This window comes from Malus sylvestris, chromosome 14 (genome assembly GCF_916048215.2).
Source record: "Malus sylvestris chromosome 14, drMalSylv7.2, whole genome shotgun sequence".
NCBI lineage: Eukaryota > Viridiplantae > Streptophyta > Magnoliopsida > Rosales > Rosaceae > Malus > Malus sylvestris.
The window spans coordinates 27,854,496-27,877,628 of record NC_062273.1 but is presented as its reverse complement, the minus strand read 5'-3'; the positions used below and the strand labels follow the sequence as shown (position 1 = coordinate 27,877,628).

Genomic DNA, 23,133 nt, shown 5'->3' with positions numbered 1-23,133 from the left:
ACTTTCTAGCATTAAAATTTCACTGATAACGCCTGAAATCTCAAAAACGAGTGTTTTCTAATCATAAAAAATAAAAAATAAAAAAATAAAAAAATCCATAACTAAAAAGAAAAGAAAGAAAAAAACCATAGTTTTTTTTTTCTTTCTGAAAACAAAATTAGAGTCATTAACTGTATGTGAAGAGATTTTTCAAAGTGAACGGAACAGGAGATGGTACATCACATGTCACTATGCAAATGGTAGAATATATGTGTTAAAAAGTAAAAATATTCACCATCTATATAAAAACACGTAATATACTATCCGTGCTCTGATTATAATAAAAAATTTCTCCTGTATGTGGACAAACGGACAGAACACATAAAAACACTATTACTCGGGATTGCCAGATCATAAAAAGAATAAATAAAAATAGGGATTGCCGAAAATATAAAAAACTCCAACCCAAAAAGTAAATAATTGAGTTCCGTGAACCCAAAATAAAAAAATGAAAAAAATAAAGATATTTAACGAAAAGTTTTGTAATATTCATTTTAACGGAAGATTATATTTTTATATTAAAAAATCAATTCTGATACTATTAATTTTATCTGTTATTTTATCTTTATTGTTAAAATTCAAAAATTTTAATTATTTTCATTAGTTTTTTTTTGACCCTCCGTTAGACTAAACGGCCTACGAGTGCACTCCAAACAGTACCCTTTAAGGCTTTAACCCTCCGTTTCACTCACTTAACGCCGTCAACCCTGCCGCAACGTCGTTATCCCCACCGCGGCTTTGACTAAACGGAAAAAAACCAAAACAAACATTAAAAATTACAGAACGCAAGGGAACGCAGACTGTATAAAAGATCTCCAGCCAAAGAGCTCACAAGCTCGCCAAGAGAGAGAAACAGAGTTTTAGAGAGAGAAAGAGAGGCGAGAGAGAGAGAGAGAGAGAGAGAGTCCGACTATCGGCGCACAGTTCGTCATCGGAAATTCGGAAAAAGAAGACGAAGGTGATGAGAATTTCGGAAAAGGTGAGATTTTTATGCTCGAAAAATATCGAAGCCGATTTTTCTCCCTCTTTTTGTTGTCATGCATTTTTGTTCCATCTGAATTGAAAGCACTTTTCTGCAGTGAAATTCCGACTGTGGAGCTGAATCTTCACGTGAACTGCTGCAATAATTCACAGTTTTCAAATCGCCGAGACTGCAGGTTCGAATTTTCTCCGGTTGATCGATTTGAATTTCTCGATATTCTATTCGGATCTTATCGGTTTGTGATTTTCAAGCTCTTGATTTTTTAATAAATTCTTTTGCTTTACTGAAAGACGATAATCTAAAAGAATCTGATCAACGAACGCAAAATTCGAGTTTGGAATTTGCTTGATATGTATGGGGAAAATTTAAAAATTGACGATTTCGTGCCGAAAATTTAAGAGTTGCAGGCGAAGCAAAGCAGTTGGTATCGAAAAGCATTCGGAGAATTCGAATCAAAGCTTGGGATTTTTTTGTTTCTTCTCGTCTTCTGAAAGCGAAATCGAATGTGCCTCCGAACTTCGAAGGCTCCCCGCGAATCTGTGAAGCTGAAGCAGTCGAAAGAATTTGAAAACGGAAGCAGAAATCACTGAAGTTCGTTTAAAATTACGAATTTTTCCTGGAAAATAATATCTAAAGCCGGCGGCCTGTGCGGATATGGAGCTTCCTCAGCCCCGGCCGTTTGGAACGGAAGGTATTTCATTGTTCGAAAAGAATTATTAGGATGTTTTTACATTTTAGCCAAAATAGTCGCTGAATTTTTTTATAACTCCTTCCTTTGCTCCTGATAACTAAAGTGATTCATGAGATAGTCCACCGTCGATCATTTTAATTTTTTTGTAAATTGAGAGTATTTTGATCCAATCAACTCATCTGCTTGAAATGGTGGTTTATTCAATCTAATGAAGATTTTCAGAAAAGAAGGAAAATGATCGACGGTGGATAATTACATGACCAATCGTATTGATTTTAAATCTTAGAATTAAAGTCGAGTTACACGACATTCTCAAATATTATTTTGACTAAAGAGCTTTGGTATTTGGTTTTTGTTTTTTGGAATTGAATTTTTTTTAATTTTATTTTTTTGGAAAGTAATATTAGGAAATGGGAAGGGAATTAAATGTGTTTGATTTCTTAACTTTAATTTCAAAGTTTTTCTACAGGAAGAAAATCGACGCATGATTTTCTGTCACTCTACAGTCATTCAGCTGCCCAGCAAGATCCAAGATCACCCGCTCAAGGTACCCTTCCTTTTTTTCTTCTAATTATTTTTAAAAATATTTAAACAATTATAATTCTTCGTTTACACCGCGAGAGAAATTTTGGTACACGATTCCATTGTAACGCATCTTAAGCTCGTTATTTACGTTACAGTTCGTGGTAGATTCGAAATGCGTCACATTGACATGTGTGCAACATAAGTTCTTTATTCTCTTCAAGATGATTTTTCTATCTTGTATTTTTGTTACGATGTGCAAATTCAGCAGTGGATAGCTAATTATTTATTATCTCGTACTTTAATCTTCTCACGTATTTACAAATGATTTTGAGATACCATCACCTTAACGTTTTTATAAAATAAAATTATTTCTTCTCCTCTTAAAGATAGTTTTTTTTTTTTTTTTAGTGTTTTTTTTCCGATTGTTTGTATGTGTGAATTAATATGCAAGAGAAATATGTATTTTGTTTAGACAAATATAAATTTTATCTGCGTAAATTGATCTTATATTACCAGTCTTAAGTCCGAATAATTAAAAAAAGAAAGCGTGTCAAGAATCGACAGCCGATACTTTGTTCTTCACGTCGAATTCGTAAGATATAAATTAGATAAATATAAAAGGGTGAGGATTATGCATGCACGTGAGCGCAATTGAATCGTGGATCTGGTTGTTTTCAATGTGGGCCATCTATGTTGTAGGCCAGCCTTGAAACAGTTAAAATTGGCTGCCAATGCGAAAAAGCAAAGGGCAACCCTTTACCACGCCTGATGGGGCCCACCCATGGAAGTTAGGCATGATTGGACACTTAACATGTCGCATATCACGCCTGATGCAGGTGCACGGTATGAAGCGTGGGCTGTGAAGTTGACAATCCATGTTTTTTAGGGTTATTTTTGTTTAATTTTACAAAACTTTGTCATATTAATTAAATTTTGTGGCTAAAGTTTGTAAACATGTTTTCTTCAAAATCTTGGATCTGAAATATGAATCCGAAAAACTGGATCGTGAGGACTGAATCCGGAATGTTTCAGTTTTTTAATTATGTTTCGAGCTACTAATTTACGGAAATCTGGGTTCGAATTTGGGTGGAGAGCGTTACAAACTACCCGAGGCAATTTTCCTGCCTCCGCTCAACACCTAACTTTGGTTTATGTGATTTCAGGAGGCTACCTTGAAACACACGATTTCCTACAACCACTTGAACGAATGGGAAAGCCATGCATTGCTAAGGAAGAGACCTCAGCTGAGATATCAACCACTGAAAAACCACCGTCTCAGGCGGCGGCGCAGCCGACTACTTCTGTGGAGCACATTCTCCCCGGTGGGATTGGGACTTACAGTATAAGCCACATTTCGCATTTCAATCAAGGGGTTCCGAAACCAGAGGGATCGCCGGAGTTTAAAGTTGCACAAGCAAGTAGTACCGAGAGAAACGTTGACGAAAACTCGAACTGTAGTTCTTACACCGGAAGTGGATTTACTTTGTGGGAAGAATCTGCAAAGAATAAGGGAAAGACAGGGAAGGAGAATGCTGTGGGAGAAAGACCCGCGGGTACCGTGAGAGGTAATTAAACTTAATTTGTTTTTTTGCATGCATGCGGTGCATAATTAGTGTACCTTAAATTTCAATGCAATGAGAAGAAACAAAGGATGGAAATGAAACTCATGGCAGCTACTGGGGTTTTGACAGGACAATGGACCTCTTCGGAGCGGCCTGCGCAGTCATCTTCCAACAATCATCGCAGCTGCTTCAGTTCTCAGTCAGTCCCTAACCATCTCAAACTCTACTATTGTCGGTGTTATTGGTTTCGATATCATATATGCAGTTTTTGATACATATATGGAATGTCAATAGGTCATCTGGGCAGAAGAACTTGAGCTTCATGGAGATGATGAAGTCCTCCGCCAAGGGTAGTACCCGGGAAGACGAACTTGACGATCAAGAAGAGTTTGTTCTAAAAAAAGAGACCTCTACCACTACCACCAATGCCACCACCCCCTATAAGGGTATGTCTCGTAGTTAGATAGATAAAATTCATTTGAAATTCTTTACCCTATTGTTCTCCTCCTTTTTTTGATCTTCACCGAGGAGTTTGTGTGTTTCTGAAGGCGATTTGAGGGTAAAAGTTGATGTTAAGAGCTCTGATCAGAAGGCTAACACGCCACGATCCAAACATTCTGCCACAGAGCAGCGAAGGAGGAGCAAAATAAATGACAGGCAAGTTTATCTTTGATTTCACATGATAAAAATCTAGGGAACTTTAACGAAAAGCTCTCGGTACTGTTCATTTTAACAAAAAACCACATTTTTACACTAAAAAGTCAATCATGCTACTATTCACTTTACCTTTTATTTTGTCCTTACTGTTAAAGCTCAAAGTTTTAAAGCCATTTTCATTAGTTTTCCTAAAAATCTAATGATAGCTCCTTGGCGGTTTTGCCAACATAGTCGTAGATTGACCCTTGAAAGTTACATGTGCAGATTCCAAATGTTGAGAGAGCTCATTCCTCACAGTGATCAAAAGAGAGATAAGGCGTCGTTTTTACTAGAGGTACGTACAATTATTAACTTGTTGTAAGTTATTCCTTTCTTTTCGAATTTTTGAATGACCGGATTTTAATCTTTTCACTTCCCAGGTTGTCGAATACATTCAGTTTTTACAGGAACGGGTAAACAAGTACGAGGGTTCATATCAAGGATGGAATCCTGATCCAGCAAAATTGATGCCTTTGGTAAGAAGTCAGGCCTTTATGCTTTGCGGCATGTATGCTGCTCATACCGCGACCTATTAGTAGACTCATTAATCTTTTTCTCGAAACAGAGAAACAATCACAAGCTTAGGGAAAGTTACTGCGATCAATCTCGAGGCATGAATGGTGGGTCTGCTCCTGCATTAGCGTTCGCTGCAACGTTTGATGAGAAACCTACTTCTGTCTCACCAGCAATCCCCGGAAGCTGCGCTCAGAACCCTGTAGAATCCGACACAAGTACTGAAACTACCTTCAAAGCAGTGGATCACCACCCTGGAATAACAAGCAAGCCGATGCCCTTTCCTTCGTCAACGCGGCCAAACTTCTTCACTCCTGTCAGGACTAGTGGTACTGCCGCCGCAGTACCTCAAGTTCCACCTAGATTGCCATCTGATACAGAGAACACATCTCGACATCACCCTATGTTATGTCAGACGATATCACGTACCACTGATGGTGCTGCTACTCGGGATAAGCTGAAAGAACAGGAGCTGACAATTGAAGGCGGTCGAATTAACATCTCGAGTGCCTACTCCCAAGGGTGAGTTTTCTTGTGCTCTAAGTTACATATTCAATCGGTCTTTCCGTGTTTGTTTCGAGTTTATTGGGCTTATTTCGAAATTGTGCAAATCATAAACCTTGAAATCTCAACGTTTAAGATGCGTATAGATATACGAGTGAATGACATAAGCGGATTTCGGCATTGGACAGGTTATTGAATACGCTGACACAAGCCCTGCAGAGTTCCGGCGTGGATTTGTCACTGGCCAGCATCTCCGTGCAAATCGAGCTAGGGAAGCGAGCAAATAGGCGATCACCTATACCAAAATCTGCTATTAAGGTATGTCATGTTCGTGTAGCTGTCACAAAACGCATGGAAGTTGACACAGCTAAACTTGTCTATCGTTCTGCTGCAGGAAAATGAGATTCCCATAAGCACTTTAGGGAAAAAGCACTCTGGAATTGCAAGCAGTGAAGAATCTGAACACGCCCAAAAGAAACTCAAGACATGCAGAAACTAATTAATTATTATTTTTTAAATATAATTAATTCATTTTTTAAGAACCCCTTTGATGAAGAATGGGGTTTATAATTATTCATGTCTTTTGCTGGTGGCGGAAGACTTGGCACTAAACTGAGCGCAATGACATCTTAGGATTTATACAATCGATCATACTTAATGAGATAAGGTTTTATCGTTGTTGTTTATGTCTTATGCTGGTGTATTTTAACCTACCCAATCAAGATAGAGATTTATTGTGTACAATGTACATGTAGTTTCTCATTTCTTACAGTGTATTTAGTTAGTTGGGATCCAAATTCCATAGATTTCCCAACCGAAAAATTATTTATTGTTTTTGGTGTCCAGAGACGAGATTTGAGTGTAAACAAAATCTCTTTTATTGTTAAGGCTTCCATTCTAATGCTGAGAAGCTGCTTTTGCTATTTCCAGTTGAGGCTGCTTTTTCTTCTTGTAATTTTTATTTCTTGTGAATGAAGTACTAATGATTTTTTTTTATCTTACTTATTTCTTATCATAATTATTCCATGCAGCCCTTTTTGGGCTGGTCAAACAACAACCTGTTCTTGCACATGATGCAGTGGTTGTTTGCGAGAATGTATATTTTTCTCATCATGAAGCTGATCACTTATCGTACCTTTCTCAAGAATCCGGATCCATGCCGGATCTTCTTTGTGAGGATCCCGAGGATCCATGAATCATATATGTTTATCGTACATTATACGGTCAGAAATCATTTTAAATATTTTTATTTAAAATTAAATACAAATAGTACATGACAAAAACTGACTGCACGATGTACGATGAATAGACACGATTTATGGATCCTTAGGATCCTCACCAAAAGGATCCGAAGAGGATCCTGTTGGCTTTCTCAAATTCATAGTCGTATTCTACCTTATATTTAGTTCGACACTTAATTATGCACCTGATTATGCATCCGAAGAGGATCCGAAGGGATTTGCACAAGAGACTACATCACATGCATAAGGGTAGTGACTCCACGCCTCTTTCTTTCTTTTCTAGCTTTGAATTGAAAACTCAAAACAGAATCAAGAAACGCAAATAAGGATGTGCAAGAAACATAAAGAAAAAGAGTGCGAAAATCATTTTCCGTTGACTCTTTTCCTTCAAATGATTTGGGCCAACCCAATAAGAGGTATGCCAGCCTAGCCTACTACCTTAACATGGACCCAATCTTATAAATTGTTCATTGATACGAAACTATATAATTTATTAATTAAACTGTTCATGATTAATTAGATTATGATAATAGCATAATTTGAAGATTACACCAAACTCAGCAACCAATAAGAGTGATTAAGTTATTAATTAATTAGTAAATAAATGGTTGGATCAAGTTTTTAAAACATTGGATCGGGTGAATATTATCATAGGGATCGTCTTCTGAAGACTTTTTCTCACTTGAATTACCTAAGAGCATCGTAAACCCAGAAAACTTCCAACTTATAATTTTATATACATTATATAATATACTCAACAATTTCATTTAAAACCATGACTAAAAAATATGCATATAATATCAACCGAACAGATGATATCTGAGTTTTATGACCATCACACTCGTGCAGTAAAAGATAATGATTCCTTATTTATTGACTTCAAATACAAGTTATGGTGTTTCTGCATTTCCCTTCATACTCAAGGCGACGTACAGCGAAAGCAACTTAAACTCTGCTTAATGAAAGGATTCACAAAGGCATTTTAGTCTCATTTGACCATCATCGTGCGATTTACTAACGAAAATAATCGAACCCAGGATATGCTGTGTGGAATACGGTTTGGAATTCGTTCCCAACCAATGGACCACCCTTGGTGGTTATTGGGGTCATTGAGCATCGACCAATAAGTTACTAGACATATTGCTCTTTGTTCACTGTGGATTTCTTGGATCATACAAATCTCAAAACTATTCTCAAAATATTATATAAATTTTTTATAAGAGAAGAAAAAAGCACATAAAACTCTGGGCATCTCTTCTCTATCATGATTGACTTATATATTGTATGTAACTATATATATATATATATATATATTATCGAAACAAGACAAAATAATAGTATTTAAAACAATGATGAAAATATTAAAAGACACTTTTGTATTTATCAAGGTATCTTTTGTATTATTTTTCCGATTAATTGAGATGATGAGATCATTTTTGGTTCTTGTGGTGGTGGTTATTGTTTGTCCTATGGGAAAAGAACCACTAGTTTTCTTAACCAAACTAATAATAATAATAATAATTTAGCTCAATACTTTAGGGCTTGGAACGTTTTTTATGGTGATATATGTGAGTTTGATTTTTGTATATAAAGAATCAAGTTGTCTGGCTTTGATTTTTATTTGATTTAGATTTAATAGTTGACCTCTCTTATTGAATCCAAAATTTTCCCTTCAATGTGTGAGTTGTGACACCAAGTAGCTTATTCAGAGATCACAAAAAAGAAAAAGAATTAATATACGCACAAGAAGTTGTAATTTATTTGCAAAAGAAAAATGATCATGGCATGGTAAAACATCACCAAATGAGATGTCAAATGTAAAACATCAAAACGATATTTGACGGCTTATGTGGTAATTTCACGTTTTATACATTTTTTTGCTCCACCCGATATGTTAAATAAAAATATCATTCTATAATTCTTTTTAGCTCTTTTTGGAGTCCAATTATTGAGACAATCAGTCAAATACTTAAACACACAATATTTATTTATTTATGTTGGAAATTATATATTATAATATGAAATATTGTAATATATAATTTTAATAATTGAATGAAAAATAGTGTTAACCAATTTCTTAGAAAGGTTATGTTGTTTAGGTGTATTCTCTTTATAAGTGATGTATACTTATAGATGAAAAGTTACATCTCCTTAACAAAAAGTACTTGGGTTCTATATAAACTCATGAAACCATTATCATTAAATATAGAAAAATAGAGTTAATTGTTACTCTCTTGAGAAATAGGGTTTCCCCAACTTTGTTTCTCAAATGATTCGTGTGTCAAATTCCGAGTCGTGTCTTGAGAGTACGGAATATATAAAGTTCGCCAGAGTCCGAAGATTGAAGTGCTTTGACTTCGGATTATAGATTGTTGAATCCTGGGAGATTGACGCCTATTGAACTACGAGTACAAGAGTAGGGGCGAAATTCTATCTTTAGGACATTGCATTTATGCAAGCCTCAATCTCCAAGTTTGTCAGTTATTCTAACTTTCACTCTAGTAGTTTATATTAATCTCATATATAATTGATGTTGTGAATTTCTTTATGATTATTATCATTGGAATTATATTGTTATTTCTCATATTTTCTATTATTGCTCCAACAATTTATTCTAAAAATCATTAAATCAATTTGACAACCGCTGTCAAATTTGACGCCAGAAGGCTTACTTTCAATTGGCTCATCTCCAAGTAAGAAATTGAAGGTTTAGTTAGCAAGAATTTTCTGTCATTTTTTACTATTGTATATCAATGTGACAGTTTTAACACATCATTTCGAGATGCTCTCAACAACCAACTCCTTAAACGAAAAAAACACTCAAACTCACCTGCATTCCATTCCCCAAAATATGGGTGCACAAAGCTATCCCGATCACATGCTTGCCATATACAACAAGGTTCCCATGCCAATGCCAGCTAAGGAAAATCAAGGGACCAAATCATTCCTTTCACTTTCCCTTCACACGGAAAACCAAATCTCCACCGACAAAAATATTCCCACAACTATATTTCTTTCCTTTTTTTCTTCTCAAATTTCCAAATCCATTTAAAAAAATAGCCCTTCCACCAACCTATTGTAAAATTGTGAGAATGAATGCCCACAGTGAGAAAGATTTGAAAATAGTGATGTATTTGTTGTTGTGTAATGTTTTCAAAATAGGCAATCATTTCATTTGTTTGGTTTGTCACGGATGTTGCTCTATATAAAGAGCACTCCGTGTGTGATCACAATACACACTGCAAAAGAAAAGAACTGAAAGCAATAATATCATCATCCCTCATTTCCTCTTTTTACCTGCAATCATTTTGTGTTATAGTTACGAAACTAAACAGTGATATTTTACACCCGCTTCGCTCATGTCCTAGCAAAGGTTATCTCTCTAACTTTTGCCAATTTATAACACCACCAATTTTTTGGGAACAAAATTGTCAACAAAAATGGAAGCCGACGTATGGTTAGGGCAACATGTTTGACCTGTCATTGTCGTATGAGATCTACATGGAATTGGAACCTTGATCTCCAAGTAAACCAAACACTTATGGAACAATATAAATCAATGGAGTATTTGTGTAAAAATGCACAATCATCGGATCCCGGCCGGCCTGGCCGTTCTCTCCGAGTTGGACCGAGACCGGTGACCGGTGTTGCAAAACGGGGGAAAGTGAGAACGATCTGTGCATGCAAGCAGAAAACTTTGAGGATGTAGTATATAATATGCTAAGGGAATCACAATACCATAGGGTTTGATCTAAAAGAAACAAAAAAATTACAAAAAAAAATAAAAAATGTAAGGAATAGGGATTCACCTCTTGATGATTTTTCGCAGTTCCAGTAAAAAACCAAAGCTATATATGATCTTCCCTCCCCACACAGAGTGCAGTTTAATTTCGTTCCCACCCCTGAATGGCAGGGTAGCTTCTATACATGATTTGGATGGATTATTTCGGCTTATACAAAAGATAAAAGATGTACTACAGCTCGTACCATACGTGCATCCCCTCGGGCTCTTCTTGAAGATTACTTCCACTTGGACAATCTCCATCGCCTCCTCAGGACAAAACGCTCGTTATGGCTGTACCTCTGTAGACAATTTTTTTCTAATAGATCTGTGTGGGAAAGTAGCCAACGCTGTAGAACACGGATGAGTGTCAGAAGTCGTCTAACATTATGTATCACGTACTACTTAGTTCATCATCTGATGGTTGCAAACACTCGTCCGGGTTGGCATAGAAATAGTCCTCTTCTTTAGGTCGGTCTTGAATCATCAACCTATTAGTTGGGTTCCCCATGCGATTTGCATGAGCTTCCTTTACTGCAGATGAAAATTCATCCCAACCCAATGACCCACTAGTGTACTGGTCTATCAGATCAACAAGAAGCTTTCTGTCCAGTAGAATCGTCTTCTTGAACCCAAGAAACCTGAAGAATCATGAACATACAATGTTTAATTTTAGACGACAACTTTCACCATTAATAAGAAATAAGGGCAGCCGATCATGTAACAGTTAAACTGAGGAAAATAGCATGAAGTTAATCATGTAGAAAATACATCCTTCATCACAAATATCAAGGATTCCAATATATGAACCTGTTGATGAACTAAAGCTCCAAAACTGGCAGTTGTTTCAAAAGTTAAAAAAAAAAAAAAAAAAAAAAAGTCTTGACTGGTGCATAGGAGTGTCCACAAATAATCGTCTCCTCAAAGAGACAATTTGGGACGGCAAATAACTGGCTGGGGTTTGAATTATAAAATCAACCAACCGACGCCAAACAAATCCACAAGATGCATTGAAAATTTTCCATATAACTTTTTCTATGAACAAAAGAAAACTACCCTGTAAGCAGAAAGTACCTGCGATGGCCCTCAACAACTTTAGCCATGTTTCCATCATATGTGGGAACAAAAATATCACTCTCCAATGAGACAAGATAATCCAATGCCGCCATTTGGGATGAGTGGTTTTGAAAGAACCTAAGGTCTGATGGTTCCAACAGTGTCTCCTTTCTGACCTGTTTGAACAAAATCAAAGACAACTTGTAAGAACTGAAAACTAAAAAATAACCAAATATAAAATACAGAAGAAGGCTTCAGCTTTCTTGTACTTACCAATTTTGGAAAAGCCTTTCCAAGACTTGCCATTCTCCTCTCTGCACCATAGATTTCACCAGCTGCAATATAAATCTGAATATCGCGGTCAATGTCAAGGGCACTCAATGTAAGAGCAGTTTCTTCAGGTGTCAAAGGACACAAACCATCTTTCCTTTTCAGGTCGGAATTTATTATTTTCTCTTTCCACCAGGGATAAGCATATCTGCCAAAATGAAACCATCAGACAGACAAATTAATATATTATTGCACTTTATCCATTGAGTATCAAGTATAAGTTACCTCATTCTTGTCAACTCTTCCACCTCCTCGATGTTACAACCTTGAGTACAACCAGAAAATGCCAACATGTCCATTTCATATCTAAGATGAAGTACAAGGAATGGACCATTTTTCCTTAGAAGCCTGATAACCCTTCTACCCAACTCCTCTATCTGAGAAGTGAATCTCAGAGCACTAAAATTTACTCGGCAGCGAAGTTTCTGAATCTCCAAAGGTTGTCCATTATTGGCAAGTCGAGCGTCAGTTCTATTTAGATGTACAACTTTGTATTTTTGTATCAGAGGAAGAATCTGTACGAAACAGAAAGAAGAATAAGGATTTTATTTCAATCAATTATGATGTGGTTTATAAATGTTTAAGACTGGCACCATATAGAATTTCCAGCTAAGTTATAGAGAACAATGCAAACAACTAACCTGATTACGATAATAAGACATGTCAGACCAACTAATTGGTGGCATGGTATAAAACATTCCTAGCTCCACCCTCCTCTTTACCCGGGGAGGCAACTCTTTCAATATGCGAACCTCATCTCTCAAGGATGTGATGAAATGATCCACATCAAATATGTCTTTGAATTCACTGCCATATCAAGAGAAGGTAAGAACTCTCAATACTGGGTGGAAGAAACCTAGTCACCCTTTTACAGTTTAAACAACAATCAATAACTTGAAAATGTTAGGAAAAATATATTGGCATACCTGGGATCAGCCCAAAAGGAGGTTTTGTCAAGTTCAGGGACTATAAGAGTGACGTTCAAATATCTTGCGATAGCAACCATGTCACATATCTGTAGACATCACCACCAAGAAAGAAAAATTGAAACTTGTAATCATGCACTTAAACGTCAAGTAAGTTATCAACAGCGATGAATTCCGGTTAAATACAAAGTAAACAGCCAACCACTTACCGCTGCTCTCATTTGATTGAGTCCCCCATTGCATGAGACCATAAGGTAACCATTGTTTTTATAAACTCCTGATGGCAAACAAAACAAATTTAGATTAAAGGCCGATTCAACAATCATCCCAAACCAAAGAAAAATATAAAGACCAATACAAACAAAGTCAGGACAGAGATGAAAAGGGGTAAAGACTACTGTAATTTACATTAGTAGTTCAAACTCTATCACCATATCACCATACTCCACCGGTTTGTAACTGCCTGTATGAATTAGTTAATTTGAACTAGCTAGCTGCTTTTTGGATTACAAGTTTCTACCTTCTAGTATTTCATTGCTTGGAGCCAAAGCAGCTGCTGAGCTATTAATTTTGGTGGGACACTAGACTTCTCCAGGTACTAGTTTGCATTACACACAAAAAGTGAGGATTTGGGTTGGTTTCAAAAAATCAGAAAACGCAGAACAATCATATAATTATCATCCAAAAACAACCCAATTGCCATTTGGAGTGATTAGCAATTACTTACAAGAACCCACATCCAAAAAACTTCATAACGCCCCTAATTTCCTGAAAATGTAGAAAATAATAACAGACTCACTCTTGGGCGGAAGAGCTCTGACCGGAAGAGAAGGCAATGGGTCTTGCAAGACGGAGGAGGCGGCGGCGGACTCCTGAGAGAAACAAGCAGGCCAGCCTTTCAAAACCCTAGGCCCCCACATATCCCCCAACGCCATTAATTGCACGATGCACGTCCACAACAAAATCGACGTCGTCGCACGTATCATCCACAGCTTCATTTTCGACCTCGACGGCGACGACGCCGCCGTGACCAGCACCGAGTTCTTTAACTTTTCCCCTCCTCCGCCGCCTCCCAGTACCTTAATTCCCATCACTCCCTTCCTCTCCTTCTTCTCCACCTTGCACATCAATCTCTGTATATTCTCTCTCTTCCTCCCCCTACAAACATCAACGCAGTGGCCCAAAACGGTGCGTCTTGGCCGATACCGGATCCAAAAAAATGGCTTTCCTTTTTTGAGCTCCCGCTATTTATAGAAAACAGCAAAGATCCGAGAACCCGATTTCCAAAAACGGAGCCAAAATGCTCACCACATTCCTCAAAGATTTGCTCCAAAACTCTCGCGCTCGAAGATTCCCTCCAAAAATTGCATCAAGATCCCTAATTTCTCACAGCAAAAACAAAAATCCCAAATTAAAAAATTGCAAAGCTCCGATCTTTGCCGCCACACTCGAATTCCAGACCCGGGCAATCCAACCCCAAATGCGAGCTGCAATCCCCTCCCAGATCCGCCGTGTTCTCCGGCGATATCAGTCGCCGCAGCTTTCGCCGCGGGGGGGCAGCGATTTAAGAAGCGAGAGAGATTGGGATGTAGGCGAAGGAGAGAGGGAAGAAGACGAGCAGTGGTGGTGGTGGTGTCATGACATCATGTGTTGCTAGCAATTCTAGAGAGAGAGAGAGAGAGAGAGAGAGAGAGAGGAGAGAGAGAGAGGAACGAAAAACGCGTGAAAGGCGTGCGTGACGTGCACCGACGGGGTCGAGTGGGCGTTTGTGTGCTAACACATATGCTTAAAAGTGCCCGAAGCCTCCAATAAATGCCAGCCAGCTATACGGCGGTCCCGCTGGGCCCACCCCCAATTATTGTCTTGAACACGTGTCGAAAATCCCCGCATTCCATTCTGGACACGTCGAGGGCGAAATCGTGGCTCCGGATCAGATGGCGGTTCGTTGTCGCCGGTTCGATGGCACGCCGACAATTTATCGCGATAAGTTGGCTTTTATCGTTCCGCAGGTCCCGCACCTGGAGTTAATAATTAAGGATTAAGCTCTTAATTCTGTGACTAGTAGATAGCACACATTTTATGTATGTGTAACAATTTCTCTTAATAAGTGCATATTTTTTTCTATACTATTATTAAGAGAAACCTCATTGTCAACTTTTTTTTCTATTTTGCCTCCTTTTTGTCGATAGTGTGTATCAAAAGTAAAGACAAAATAGGAAAAAAAGAGGAAAAAACCTTTCACCTCTCTACGTTCTCCTTATGCGCAATCGCTTCAGTTCATTCAAACTATGAAAAAAACATCATGATTTCACTTACGTATATGAAAAAATGATGGTGAGATAATTTCTTTTAATAAGTGCATATTTTTTATGTAAATATTTCGATATAAAATTACTATTTTGCCCTCCTTATGTAAATATTCTGTATCAAAAGTGAGAGTAAAATAAGAAGAAAAAAAAAAGAAAAAGTTTTTAAAATACAAAATTACTATTTTACCATCTTCATGTCAGCATTGTGTATTCAAAAGTGAGGATAAAATTAGAAAAAAATGGGATAAAAAGTTAACAATCCCTCTTCTCTTAATAACATCTCTTAATAATATAGATAGATGTAGATTAGGGGGTTCTAATCACGATGTTGGTTGGTAGTTAATTGCCAACAATGGTTTAACATTGTCTTAACGTGGGACGGTATTTTGGCGATAAGTACAGTGGCAGCAACTTTGCACCCTCCGACCGTTGGCTGTGCCGTGTACGGCGCAAGGCGCGACGTCGTTTTCGGAGGAGCCGTCCGGTTCTACGTAGATCTGGGGGTCTTGGGACACGTGTTGAAATCAGACGCATCGAAGTGGGGACTGTGGGTCCCGATGGTAATCGTATTGGACTGGGTTGTTTGTAAGTACATTGTCAAAGTGTGCAGCGGAGGGGATGTAGATGTTCCACGCGCGCTTCTGCTTTGTGGGCGGGGATGTGGGTAACGTGGCTGGGTTTTGTTGGTGCGTGCGGGTCACGTGCTCAAGTGGTTGAGTTGGACTGTTGGATAAGAGGATATCCACAGCCCGCAGCGGATCTTTCTCCATACTTGGAGCCGTACACTCATTCTTTCAAGTGGGTATTTACTTTCCTAAAAAAATAGTTAGTGAACATTTCTTTAATTAATTCCTAATTAAAATTTGACATTTCAACCAAAATGATCGTTGAGATTTGCTTAACTGCTCAATTTAGTCTATGAGATTCGAAATTAATAGAATTAATGTTTGAGTCTGTTCAGTATCAATCATTTTAATTTTTCCGTGAAAATCTTTATTAAATAATGATAAAACAACAATAATACCTTCAATTTTTTTTTCAAATCATTTTGGATCATTATTTATTAAATTAAGAGCGTTTTGTCATTTTTTGTGCTTATTTAACAGAATTTTATATAGAATGATCAAAATAATTAATGATGGATAAACTCAAATACCACTTTTATTAATTTCAAATTTCAAAAACTCAAATACCACTTTTATTGATTTCAAATATCAAAAACCAAAGTAAGAAATGTCTATCTCCATAACCATATTGGCTTAAAAAACCTTTAATTTTAGTTAGCTCTAGCTCAAACACCAGTATATAAAGTGTTAAGATCTTTATTTTTTTATTTATTCCACATAAAAAATTGAGAAAGTTTTTAATATGCTGAAACACAGCCTGTCACATTAAGTTATAATACAAGTGAATGAAATTATTTTTATTTTTTCAAGTATCCAACCACTTTTTAGCTTGTGTTATGACACTTATTGTACCGGCTCGTGTTCATAGCACAATGAAAAATCTCTTCATAAAATGACTCCCAAGAAATTACATATCGTAGTCTTGGGATAAATGATGGTGAAAGTTGTATGGAAGAAGTCGGATGGGAAATGAATGAGGTGCTTAGTGTGGTGGTTAAATTTCCTTGTCGATATGGTACTAGAAAGCTACCTTATTTGGGGTTCTATGATTTTTCATATATTTCGCACTTAGGTTTCGAAGGTCGTTGACATGCTCTAGTTCTTCCACTAATTTGGAAAGAAATAAATGACTTGAAAATTTGAGTGGTCGACTCACCATTTTTAAATGATGTATGAATTTGGGTAGTGGCAATGGCATGGTGCGCACATTGCTCCATTTTTCAATTGTGGCAAAGCCTTGTGCATCCCAGCACGCCAATCTTGCAAATTGCAATGGGCAAGTCAACTTCCAAAATTATCAAGCCAATCTTAAGTTTTGGGTGTACATTGCTCGTCTTCATTAAGCTAAACCTCAATCTATATGACTTTGATATCTTCTTTCACTAATAAGATCATACATTTCAATGATGTAGTTTTCTATATTCACACATGACATGTATCCTATAATTTAGTTATAAGTTTATGTTGAAAATATTAGGATATCATATTGGAATACAATCATATGGTATTACAAAAATTCATGTGTTATGATGCGAGTATATGATGAGTTTATATTATATTGTTATAAATGTGGGTAAATTTGTTATATCACGCGACAATGTTCCATTACTACACATTTTTTAGTGCTGCTAGACCCACCAAATGTCTTATTCCACCTCCCCCTCCACCAATAATCTCACTCACTACAAAAAGTTGAAAATTTAATATACTATTTTTCCACCCACTATTATTTTTAAAATAACCTATAATATATATCTAAATCTTTTTTTATAGTTTTCATAAGAATAAATATTAGAGTGCTGATAAGCCTAGCCGAGCCTCCACTCACCGCTAAGGCCTCTCTTCCTGATTTTTATTCCGGTTAGAATTACAGAATGCGCTCACTTTCTAGATCTCCAAGTGATTGTAACTCTCCTTCCTTCCCTCTCTCCAGATCCCCAACGCAACCCCTTCCCCTTTTCAAATCTCACAACCAATTGACCAAACCTCGCCGCATTCCAAAAATCTCATCCTTATGTCCCATTTCTAAATTCACGACAACCTAATCTCACCCCTTCAAAGCCCAATTCTTCTTTTGATCTCTCATTTCATTTTTCAAAATTTCAAATAATTATTTGATTAATAAAATGTTTTGAACAACTATTATATATAATTCAGCTAGAGGAATAGAAACTAGAAAGTAAACAAAATATTTATTTGAAAGAATTAATTGAGATAGTTGTAGAGAGATGGTGAATAGAGAAGAGAATCTTCTTTTTCTTTTTTGCGTTGGTTCTTAGATATCATTTACAAGAGGTAAATTGGTATAAGTTTTTTTATTTATTTATTAAAAACTGAGTGGGAAAATAAGATAGTAAGATGAGTTTATCAGCACTCACATTTTTTTTAAAACAATATGACTGTATTATTGTAATCCATGAATTTATTTAGCTGAAAAAAAATTGTTATAACTCGTTTCCAGTACCATACTTCTCAAAATACAAGCCCTCTATTGGAAATAAAACCTTAAATCCTAGTAATTATAATTATATACACTTTGGTTACCAATTTTTTCTTACTTTTATTCTCAAAGAGAGTATTCATTTGCCATTCATGAATGTCGAATATTCCCGATTAATGAAACATGCATTCAATCAAATTATCTGCTAAGTACAAAGTATATTTACCAATTAATCCACCTAATAAAATATTTTTCAATGTGTCCAAACAAGGGGCGAAACAACACATGTCATTATACAATTGAAGAAACACTTGAAAGAAAAAACTTTCCCCTCAATTATTTAATAACATGCATGTACCACTCCGTATTCCCAGCACACTAAAAAATATCTCCTGCATAAGAACCTTTTTACTTGTTTAGTCATGCTATTAAGCCATGTATTGGTACGTAGGGTTGATAATACTAAAGAGCATGCACATGCATGTGGGGGACGTATCGTAAACGAAATTTAATTTTTATCCCAAATGTCCATATTTTCTGCTTTGAAATATGACACATTGACAGATATCCATCGAACCCAATAATATTTTTCTACAAATACAGAATAATGCGACCTTTAATTATTGGACTGAATTAATATGTATGGTTATTGGTTGAAACTTTAAATTAATGAATTTCCGAATCACAACATTGTTAGAAAATAGGGGAAAAAGTTCATTAATTAGCTGCCATTACATTAAACCTTTAATAATTGTCTCAGCTAGAAAAGTATTAGAGCTATAAATCCCTTAATAATTGTATTTATTAAAGATTATGCGGTTAATTTGTGAAGGAATTTGGATTCTTAAGTTGTGACTTGTAATGCATCTGTTGACTATGAAAGGTTTTTCATTGTGTTTGGAACACAAGCACATACGCCATGTCATTATACAAGTGGAGCGACACTTGAAAATAAAACTTCTCTTCACTTGTGTAATAATAGATGACGTACTGTCTGTTCTGAGCACTTTAAAAAAATCTCCCACCGAGTAGGTCTTCGGTAAAGGAGTAGGTGAGGTGAGGGGTATTTAATTATTTATGTCATTCTTCAAGCTTCATGCTTGTTCACTCGATCAATAGATTAAAAACCATGCAACTTTAAGATGTAGGGAACGTGTATTTGCATGATGTATTGAGAAAGAATTGTGTAGCATCATTCCGATTACATTATTCGTATGATATATTTTACAAAAGTATGAGATTTATTGACATTTCATTTTAGTCTTGCTTGACCTCATGCGATTCGACCGAGTGTGAGACCTGTCCTAGTAGGGAAGTCTAACTAAAGTATTTGCTTATTGTATTTTGAGAAACACTTGTCTAGGGGCATTCCAATCGCATCATCATAAGATAACTTTTGTTCATGTATGACAATTCACTGATACTATAATTTGGTCTTGTTTGACATTCACTCGATCCAACCGCATTTGAAAGCTACTTTGCGGAAAAATTCTATCGAAGTTTCTCTCTTACATGTATTTGTTAATCCCTTACACAAAATTTGTTGAATGTAAGATAAATTCTCTCTTCCTCACCCATAGCATCACATATTATCATGTGATGAGTGGAATGTAATAAAATACACGAAGTTTTATTCTGCCCTTATTTTTCTGGTGGGATTTCGATCTGAATTATTGTCTTGTTCTTAAGGAAAGACCCGAGTATAATTGGTCATGATAAACAAAATTCCATTTGTAATTTGACCAAGAGCATAGAAATTCCAGTGGTTGACTAATCCTTATCATTTGATAGCAAATATATCATACATCCTAGTGGAATGAATTCTCTTCGAACATTAAAACAACAAAGTAAACCAAATTAAATCAATAATTGTTAAATGAGTCACGGTAGTTGATGTTCCAATTCCATTCATTTTAATATACACCACTCAAGTCTCCTTCCTATTTTCTAAAGACGAGAAATGACGGTAAGGGCTTCGGATTTTGTTTGACAAAAAAAAGTTAAAAATGTTTTCGAATCGTAAAAACATTTTTTGGATGTACTTCTTAAGAAGAGCTTTTAAGTACTTTTTTTTGTAAATTATTATTTTTTTTAATAAAGATTTGTTAATACTTATAATAACAAGACTTGTAAGATATATAAACGCTAACGGGTAAAAGTGTTTCCAACAGAAATCATCTCACAATATTTGTCCGAATCGCCCCCCTCCCAAAGTTACTTGTATTTGGGAAAAAGAAGATACAAGTGAGCAATGAGCATGGGCCTTGTACATCAATTGGGTTGCCTCTGTAATTATCCGCCTTGTTCCATACTTTTTGGGCTTCACCAATTTATTTTTTTCTTAATGCTTAAACCCTAAACCCTAAACCCTGCATCCACCAAAGATACAGTAGCAGAAGCGAGAAAATATTAATAATTTCCAGCAACCCCATATATTGTACTTAACATTGGTGAGTCTGTGACAGTAAAAACTCTGAGAATTAGGAGTTAAAACTGTAAAAGTAAATCACCACTCCAATAAGCATTTAGCAATGAAAAAATACAAGCAACAAATTGAAAAGAGCAGTGGATAGTCCTTTGGTGAGAAAATCAACAATTAATTTGATCTTTGATGGCAACATAATTCACCAGCAATTCTTTTCGAGTGACCTTCTCTCTGACATAGTGATAATCGACTTCCACATGGTGAGTGCGTGAAGCCATTGAAACGGCAGACACATTGTCACACCAGATTTTTGGAGAAGCCAGATGAAGATGACGATCTTTAAACAACATGCAAAACAATGAAAGAGTTGCAGCAGTGTAGGCTGATTGTCTCTATTCAACCTCTGTACTTGACCGTGAGACACCTCGTTGCTTTTTCGAGCTTCAGGAAACAAAGTTTTGGCCAAGAAATGTACAATAACCTTGTATTGAAATTCTATGTCAGGATCACCAGCATAATCAGCATCAGCATAAGCCATTAGAGAGAGTGCACTAGGTTTATATAATAAACCATGAGTAGGAGTGGACTTTAGATAACACAGAATGCGTTTTTAAGCAACCTAATGAGTTGTAGTAGGTTGGTGCATGAACTGACATGCATGGTTCACAGCAAATGATATCAGACCTTGTGAACGTGAGATATTTTGTAAGGCACCAACAACACTACGGTACTCTCGAATTTCAGCAAGTGGTTCACCATCATGAAGACTAAGACGTTTTCCAGCAATGTTGGAGTAGAGATAGGCTTGCAGTCAAGCATTCTGGTGCGAGATAAGAGATCTAAACTGTACTTAGATTGCAGATGCATAGCATGATTAGAGCAATGAACCTCCATTCCTAAAAAATAATGGAGTGATCCCAAGTCATTCATGGAGAAGAAACGACCCATTTCTTGAATTAAATTACAGACACATGTAGAGTTGTTTTCTTTAATTAAAATATCATCTACATAAATGAGATGTATCAATCTTTTCCCATGTCTGTAGATAAACAAAGAAGAGTCTGCCAAAGTAGAAACAAACCCCAGGTTGTCTAAATGATCAGAAAAACATTGAAACCATGCCCTCGGTGCTTGTTTGAGACCATATAAGGACCTTTGAAGCTTGCAGACATGAGAAGAGCATTGAAGGTCAACAAATCTCATTGGCTGTTTTATATAGACTTCATCAGTTAGACTATTACAGGAAAGCGTTTTGAACATCCAATTGTCTGATAAGCCAAGAAAATTGATCATCTAAGGCCAAGATTAATCTGATAGTGGAATGAGTCACTACAAGACTAAAAGTTTCACCATAGGTAACTTGATGGTAGCCATTAGCAACCAACCTAGCCTTGTAACGCTCAATTGATCCGTCTGAACGTCCTTTAAATCTAAAAACCCATTTATTTGGATGTACATTCAGCGAATTGAATTCAGCTGCCATTTGCTTTTCTCCATTCTTCATGTTTTTGTGCATGACTATAACATGTACCCTCAACCAAAGGAGGAGCAGCACGTAGTAAGATTTGCATATTTAGGTTTAGGTTTATGAATTCCACTCTTTGCACGAGTGGTCATAGGATGAGAAACCCTTACCTCAGGAGTAGTATATAAATATTTAACAACGGGAATCAAGGGAGTGATAGTCGACGAAGGAATTTGATTGTTGGAACCTGCCATGGTGGAGAGGCAATGGTATTCCTAGGTGGTGGTTGAGGTGTGGACTGTGGTGGGGATGTTTGTGGATAGGATTCGTAGATGGAGAAGCAAGGTGAGGCGCTGAAGTAACATTGGACTCTTTGAACGTAAAATAATTTTCATCAAACACAACATGTTTAGTTAAAAACACTGCCTTAATGGAATTAATGCAGCAAGCTGACGCTTTTCTCATGAAGCGCAATGCCGAACCTGAAGCTCTCGACCTTTTAGTGGTGGTTGAAGACCTTGATCAGCTAATTGAGCATGTGGATAAAATAAAACCAATTTTAGGAGCGGAGCTCGCTACTGAAAAGTGTACCCCCCTGTCTCCCATCTTGGAAGGATTTGATTTGTCATGTTGAAAGAGAATCCACAGTACCGAGTCCGGGAGAGGACTGATCACTAGTTTTTGCATGAATTTGGATGCATGTTTGGTTCCAACGGTTGTAATCTTTTGTCTCCTAAATTCACTGACGATGGGGAAAATGTGAAAGGACTATCAATGCTAAATTTTTCATGGAAGCATGTTGTTTTTTTAACCGTCTTCAATGACAGTTGATTGTTTTAATACTAAAATTGCTGATGAATTCTAGATTCCCTATTTATTATAGCATGATGTGTCATACTTAATTTCCTATTCCTATAGCAACATAATGTTTTGATGTTATTTTGTGTGTAAAAAATAAAATAAATATGAAATAAACACTTACAAAAGAATGCAAAAATTGCGATTACATTATTAACTATTTC

At 36.4% G+C, this 23,133-nt stretch overlaps 2 protein-coding genes across 4 annotated transcripts; one reads left to right on the top strand and one right to left on the bottom strand.

Moving 5' to 3' along the window:
• The first annotated feature begins 837 nt into the window (after nt 1-837).
• On the top strand, nt 838-6,441 carry LOC126600532 (transcription factor BIM1-like). 3 transcript variants are annotated; one of them, XM_050267107.1, is made up of 13 exons: nt 838-1,018; nt 1,119-1,196; nt 1,429-1,712; nt 2,182-2,259; nt 3,401-3,802; nt 3,929-3,998; nt 4,094-4,245; nt 4,348-4,456; nt 4,721-4,790; nt 4,876-4,971; nt 5,061-5,530; nt 5,701-5,830; nt 5,907-6,441. In XM_050267107.1, the coding sequence occupies exons 3-13, from the start codon at nt 1,676-1,678 to the stop codon at nt 6,009-6,011; spliced, it is 1,719 nt and encodes a 572-aa protein (XP_050123064.1). In that variant the 5' UTR covers nt 838-1,018; nt 1,119-1,196; nt 1,429-1,675; the 3' UTR covers nt 6,012-6,441. The 3 variants fall into 3 exon arrangements, with proteins under 3 accessions (XP_050123064.1, XP_050123063.1, XP_050123066.1); XM_050267106.1 differs by having other exon boundaries at nt 1,421-1,712; XM_050267109.1 differs by having other exon boundaries at nt 1,421-1,712; nt 2,171-2,259.
• Nucleotides 6,442-10,435: 3,994 nt separating this feature from the next.
• Nucleotides 10,436-14,611, bottom strand: LOC126599837 (rhamnogalacturonan I rhamnosyltransferase 1-like). Its single transcript, XM_050266286.1, has 8 exons — nt 13,646-14,611; nt 13,056-13,123; nt 12,847-12,935; nt 12,562-12,727; nt 12,146-12,435; nt 11,864-12,068; nt 11,609-11,766; nt 10,436-11,175 (listed from the first exon to the last, which is right to left on the bottom strand). The coding sequence occupies exons 1-8, from the start codon at nt 13,971-13,973 to the stop codon at nt 10,929-10,931; spliced, it is 1,551 nt and encodes a 516-aa protein (XP_050122243.1). The 5' UTR covers nt 13,974-14,611; the 3' UTR covers nt 10,436-10,928.
• Between the last annotated feature and the right edge of the window lie 8,522 nt (nt 14,612-23,133).